The sequence below is a fragment of the Corvus brachyrhynchos genome, unplaced genomic scaffold (assembly GCF_000691975.1).
Source record: "Corvus brachyrhynchos isolate BGI_N302 unplaced genomic scaffold, ASM69197v1 scaffold72, whole genome shotgun sequence".
In the NCBI taxonomy this organism is placed as follows: domain Eukaryota; kingdom Metazoa; phylum Chordata; class Aves; order Passeriformes; family Corvidae; genus Corvus; species Corvus brachyrhynchos.
The window spans coordinates 1542874-1549453 of NW_008236763.1; the positions used below are offsets into that span (position 1 = coordinate 1542874).

The 6580-nt window shown below is 54.1% G+C and overlaps 1 protein-coding gene across 1 annotated transcript in view; it reads left to right on the forward strand.

Annotated features, from left to right (window-relative positions):
• Positions 1 to 6580, forward strand: part of FOXP4 (forkhead box P4) — a 37701-nt gene that overhangs the window by 3519 nt on the left and 27602 nt on the right. The window contains exon 2 of the mRNA XM_017727151.1: positions 4465 to 4554. Coding sequence (XP_017582640.1) covers positions 4465 to 4554 — 90 coding nt within the window. The remainder of the gene's footprint in view (positions 1 to 4464; positions 4555 to 6580) is intronic.

Genomic DNA, 6580 nt, shown 5'->3' on the forward strand with positions numbered 1-6580 from the left:
TGCCCCCCCTTTTCCCCCTTTTTCCCCCTTTTCCCCCTTTTTCCCCTCTTTCCATGGCATAGGATTATCAGGAGCACATTCCTTGTGCCCTTAATTAGTGGGGCTGGGTTGAACCCGGTGAGGATTGAGGAGTCAGGAGCAGAGGAATAAACTCCAGGAGCATTGGAGCAGGGCAGGAACAGCTGGGGCTGGGACACAGACACCGAGCTGGGTGTAAAAAGGCCTTTTTTTTTCATTTTCCTGGGAGGAATGGTGTCATTTTTTGTTCCTTTTGGATCTCTTGGAGCCATTTGGTTCTGGTTAAGCGAGGCCAGGGCTGGGCTGGTGGAAGTGCTCCTCAATATGGCATCATTTACTGTTAATATCCAGCTAAAAATATCCCTGTGTGTTGTTTTAATGGCTCTAATTCTGGAATGTGACGATGTCATTTTTATGAGGTTAGTGTAAAAAATCTTCTTTTTTTTCTTTTTTTTTAACCATTTTTTTTCAGCCCTTCCCAACCTCTTTCCACCCTCCAAAAGGATCGGAAGGAAAAAGGAAGATAAAAATTCCCTTACTCCCTCTTTCCATGCAAAGTTCTTGCTTTCATGTAATTTTGGAGGTGGTTTTTTTACTCTTTTTGGAAGGTAAAACCTCATGCAAAGCTCTGATCCAGGTGGAAAATCCCTCAGCTGATTTTGGGCAGCTCTCCCCAGCTGGAGCATCCAGGCTGGAATTAAAAACTCCCTCCTCATAAAGTGAAATACCTGCTAAATGAGGCACTTCCAAATACCCCAGGCAACATCTTCCTTTGCCCTGGGATTATTTTGGGTTGATTTTTGGGGGGGGATGCTGTGGCTTCTGCTTTTAGGATCACCCATGGATGTCTCCATGCTCTCCAAACTTTTTTTTTATTTATTTGGAGCTTTTTTCCCAATCAGGAGGCCTCGGAGAGGCTCTGCTGGGGCAGGTTTGGAGGAGGAAAAGGCAGGGATGAGGGATTAATCCACATTAATCCAAGGTGTGTCAGCCACCCTGCATGGGGTGGGAGCTGCTCTCTCCTCTCCCTGGGCTCTTCCAGAGCTGGAGCCAGGTGGGATCTGGCCTTCCCTGTGGGAGAAAGGGGAGTTTGTGATGTTTTTCATGGGGAAGGCAGCCAAAATCTGCCTTTTCTGGGGTCTGGAGGAGCCTCCAGCACATCCAGGGATGGATGTGTGGAGCCCCACAGGCCGGAGGGGGAAAAAAATCAGGATAATCCCCAGGCAGGCTGGGTGGAAGCTGGGAAAAGGGGCTGCTCCCCTGCTGGAGGATGAGATGTCTGGAGCTGGGGGTGATCCAGAGAACTGGAGGGATTTGGGGTCTGAGGGGAGGGATGAGCATCTCTGGGGGTATCCCAGGAGCAGGGTGCTGTGGGAGCAGGTCCTGGCAGGGTGGGATTCATCCCAGCATGGTTGGGTTGTTCATTGCCCCCTCCCCATCCCAACAGACCCCTTCCAGCCTCTCCCACCTGTCCCTGCAATCCCAGGTGTGTTCCACGGCCCTGCACATCCCAAGGCACTCCTGGGCCTCCCCCAGCCGTGTCCAGGTCCCGTCCTCTTCCTCTTCCTGGAATCTGCTGCTCCTGGGGAGGGCAGATCTGCACCCCAGCAGCTCTGGCTGTGGCTGCAGACTTTTTCTGGGATCATTTGGTGATCAGAGGGAGCCATCCAGGAGTTTGAATTCGTTCCCAATTCCAGGTGATGTGCTGATGGCTCCTGGATAACACCAGGCAGCAGGATAGGAGTTGATTTTTATTTTTAAATAACTTTTTCTCTGGTTCACAGAGGTAAAAGCCCATCCATTCCCACAGGAAAACTCTTCCTTCTGCTTTCCCACCTCCTCAGCCCCAAGGAGAGGCTGTGAGTGACACTTTCCTATGGAAAAGCTTCATCCCCCTGCCCTGTTTGGGCAACAAATGCAGCTGACGAGCGGCTCTACGTCCCGAAATTCCATCCTGGCTGCTCCACATGGCCTGCACAGCCCCACAACAGGTTCCTATCCCTGTTTGCAGGCTGAGCCCAGCTCGGGCTGGAGTGGGAATCGCTGCCAGGCACTGGGAAGAGAGGGAGGGAGGGAGGGGGCAGTTCCAGGGCGCTGCTGGAGAGGCCCCTGTGTGCAATTGTGAGGCCATGTCGGGTTTTTTCCTGTAAATCTTTGTAATTTCGTGCTTCAGAGCACACCAAAGTGAGGGAGCCAGCGGGGAGTGAATTAAATTCCCCCCTGAGAGGTGGCGCGGTGGGGCCGAGCCGGGCGGGCGCTGGGGGCTCACTGGCACCCCAGGGCAGCCAGGCCTTGGCTTTGGGAAGAGAAATTCCAGGAGAAGTCCTGTGCAGCACTTTTTGTGCGCTGGAATTCTGTTCCTGAGGCTTTTCCCCTTGTGTTTTCCATCTCTGCTCTGCTGATTTTTACCGGGCTGGGGCAGGGGCCTGCCCTCGCCAGGTCTCCTCTGCTAGTTGGTCCTTGCAAACACAGCAGGAGTTGCACATGGAGAAGCCAAATCCGTGGAAAACTCTGCTAAAAGGCACTTGGAAAAGCAGCTCAAGCTCAGGGATTTGCTGTGTGGATGTGGGATGCAGCCCAGTGCTCCAGTACCCATCCCAGGAGTGCCTCGGGCCTGGTGCTGAGCCGCCACCGAGTGGATTCCTCCAGCTTGGCTTTTAACTGGAATTACTGTTTTCATTTCTAAAAGTAATTAAAATATCAGACCTTGAGCTGTCATAACTGTCACAGGGTTTTTGTGCTCGCATTACCGATGCACATCTATCCCTGGTAATAACAGGGAAATAAAATGCCTGTGGAGAAACGCCGGGGCTGAGGCGGCTCTGGGATCCGGACCACGGGATTGTTCCAGCAGTGATTCCTGGTGGTGAATTGCTGTGTTTGTCCTCAAGGATCTCAGTTTTTAATTGTTTGGATAAATTGTTTGGAGTTTGGGAGTTATTGGTTGGGTGGGTTTGGGGGTGCTCGGTGGCCATGGGGTAGCTCTGGGTGCACAATCCTGGGATGCAGCAGCCTCCCTGTGCTGGGGGCAATCCTGGGATGCAGCTCTGGTAATTCAGCACAGGAATAGGGAATTAGGATCCATTTGCTTATAAAATTCCTCAGGTTTTGATTTTCTTGGGGCTGTCTGGTTCATGTGATGGTGACAAACACAGCCGAGGGTGCCCGGTGCTGTGTCTGGGGTGTTGGGTTTGGGCCCTCTGCTATGAATTTACAATTTTTTAATAAAGTAAGGCTGGCTCTGTTAAACCCTTTGCTCTCAGCCTCCAGCTGGAAATCCTCTCCCATTTTCCAAGTGCCCTGGAAGTGCCTGTCCACCTGCACAGAGCAGGTCAGGTGGATTTTCCACCACAACAAAGCTGTGGCACAACTGGGGCATCCTCTGCTTTTCTTGTGCTCTTCCCAAGAATTCCCTGTGCAGAGGAGCACAGAGGGAACCTAAAATAAGATCTAAAATGCAGGGAATGACTTTTCATGGATGCTTGTTTAGAAAAATGCCAGAAAGAAACCCAGAAAGAAGGAAAAGAATCCTTTAAAAGCAGAAATAAGGAGCAAGCGGGTCTGGGAGCACTGGGTTGTTTTCCTTAGAGCTTTATTCCTCTCCTGGTTCCCAAGCTCCTTTTCTCAGCTTACACTTGCTCCTCTCTCCTCCTCATCTCTTCACAGGATTTTCCTTAATTCCCCCCGTTTTCTCCAGCTGTCCCCAGTGCTGGGCATGGCTCTCTTGTGCCTGTGTGTTTCACAAGTGCATTTTATCCATTCCTACTGGGTTTTCCCTCTTTTTCTGTGATTCCCAGTGAAACACCTTCATCCCTGTAAAAAACTTGAAGGAACTCATCATTTTTTCTAGGCAAGCACCCCTAAAAACTATCGGCTTTCATGGTGGTCGCTTGTGTGAGGTGCTGAGCACCTCCTGGATCACCATCAAATCCATCTGGACACGTTCCTGGATTGATTCCGGGTGGGATCCTGCACTTGGCTCCACCCAAACCTGGCTGGTGACTGGATCTATCTGCTGCTCCAGTGCCACAATCCAATTAATAAAATTAAACACCCACAGTGGCTTTGGGCACAAGGGACAGCAGCAGCAGCAGGAACCTGGTGGTGGCTCTGGAATGAATCAACCAGAAGCCGGAGCTTTGGGTGGCTGTGCCAGGGCTGGGGTTTGGGAATGACCCTTGTGCCACTGGAATGCTGGACCTGGTGGGGATTTTTGGAAGAGGACAGGATTGTCCCCATGGGGGCTGGGAGAGTGGTGGTCACTAATGGGATCTACTGGTCAAACTGGTGTGGCAGGGGGAGCATTGGGGAGCACCACCCCCTTTGTGCATCAAACCCATCCTGTGAATGAAATCCATGGAGGAGCTGGAGGAGGAGGAGGAGGAGGAGAAGGAGGAGCAGGAGGAGGGTGGCTTTCCTCATGCCCACCGTGTGTCTCTCTTGCAGGCTCTCCAGGTGGCTCGGCAGTTCCTGCTGCAGCAGGCCACGGGGCTCAGCTCCCCCAGCAGCAACGAGGGCAAGCAGCCAGCGGTGCAGGTGAGCCCCGAGGACGTGCGAGTGTCCCCTGTCACCCCCTCCCCAGGAAGGGCTGGGCCGCAGCTGTGGGACAGTGCAAACCCCTGTCACCTCCATGGTTGGAGCACTCCAGGAGTTAAATGCTTTGGAAAGCTCCAGAGGTTTCTTTCTTGGGAGGATTTTTTTGTGTGTGGGAAAGGGGAAAGGGTTGGGATGGGGAGGTCACTGTGTGTCACCACGTTTTGGGACAGGAAGACACAGTTTCCCAAGGTTGGAGCATCCCAGGATGGATGCTGGGTGCTGTGAGGGTGGCACAGGGCTGGAAAAGGGAAAAAATCCTCTGGGACTGGAGTCAAGGCGGGTCCTCCAGAATGGGACAGAGGCCCAGCTGGGATGGGGATTTGTGGCACTGGCATGAAACCAGGGTTTGGGTGGGCACATCCTGCTCCTGTAGGGAAGAGTTTCCCAAGGTTGCAGCATCCCAGGATGGATGCTGGGTGCTGTGAGGGTGGCACAGGGCTGGAAAAGGGAAAAAATCCTCTGGGACTGGAGTCAAGGCGGGTCCTCCAGAATGGGACAGAGGCCCAGCTGGGATGGGGATTTGTGGCACTGGCATGAAACCAGGGTTTGGGTGGGCACATCCTGCTCCTGTAGGGAAGGGAACCTCCTCTTTGCACCCCTCCTGTGCCAAAGGAAAGGGGCAGAAAATGGGCAGGAGAGGGGTGAAACCGGGAGAGAGGAGGAGGCAGGGAGAAGTAAAGCCCAGGCAATGGGAAGTGACAATTTAAATAGCTGTGCGGAGGGGCTCTCCCTTCAGGCTAATTAAATTTATCGGAGAACAGCAGGTTACCTTATTAGAGCCACGTGGGTTTAATTAACAAAGGAAAGTAATTAGCACAAGCGCTCTCGGAGCTGGAGGTCCTGCCTATGCCAGGCTGAGCCGGGTGGCAGCGGGTGGGCAGCGGGAGCCGGGCTGGGATGGGAAATCCTGGGATCTTCTCCTGGCTTGGAGATCCAGGGCATGGCTGAGCCATCCAACAGCAAATGCCAGGGATCAGGAGAGCCCAGAACCCCCCGGGCTGGGAAGCAGCAGCTGGGTGGGAACAGTGGGGAATTAGTCAGGGCTCCTACGGCACAAACAAGCGGCTTTTTCCAGCGGTGCCGGCAGGAAGGAAATGCAGTCACTGCATGGAAAATGTCTGCAGAGGACAAAGGCGGCGAGGGTGAAGTCAGATTCCGGTAACCGGCGCCTCGCTCCCCTCCGTGGGTGTGTGTCCCTGCACTCCTCCTCCTCCTCCTCCTGCTTATCCCTCCTGGCTCTCCCTGGTATTCCCGGCTGGATGCAGCCGAACATCCCGTCCTCCCCTTCCCTGCTGCTCCCCAGCCTCCCCTCCCTGCCTGCCCATCTGGCCAGCGGCTTTTGCCGGAGAGAACTGGATCTCCTTCCTCTCTCTCTCTCTCTCTCTCCCTCCCTCCCCTCCTCCCTTTTTTCTCTCTCCGTGTTGCAAAAAGGACTTGTGAAAGTTGTAGACGTGAGTCAGAAATAGCTCATAACTCAGCAGCGCCCGGCAATTCCTCCCCCCGCGGCCCCGCCGGCAGCTGGAGCGGGATCTGACCGAGGGGAGATAGGGGATTAAGCAGACTCCTTTGAAAGGAAGTTTATCTAAGGCACAGTGGTGTGGATGAGACTGGCCAGGACGGCTGCAGGAGGAGGAGGAGGAGGAAGGCTGAGTCCCAGCGCAGCCCTCCTTGGCTGGGGAGGCAGCAGGAAGCAAGGCAGGATGGAAATGGTTGGGAATTGGGGCGTCCTTGGGGTGCCAGCCTGGGTCCCTGCCTGTGGATGTGCGGCCCCTCCCAGCTGGGGAATAGATTTCCACATCCATGGGGATTTTGTCTCTGGGAGGCTCCTGGCCCCCAACCCCACAGGAATGAGCAGGAGGGTCCCGGTGTTGGCAGGGAGAAGGAGACCCCCTGTGCTTGCCCACACTGTGCACTGTCCTTGTCACCCCACTGCTGGGGACAGGACATTTTTGGGGCACGAAGCCAG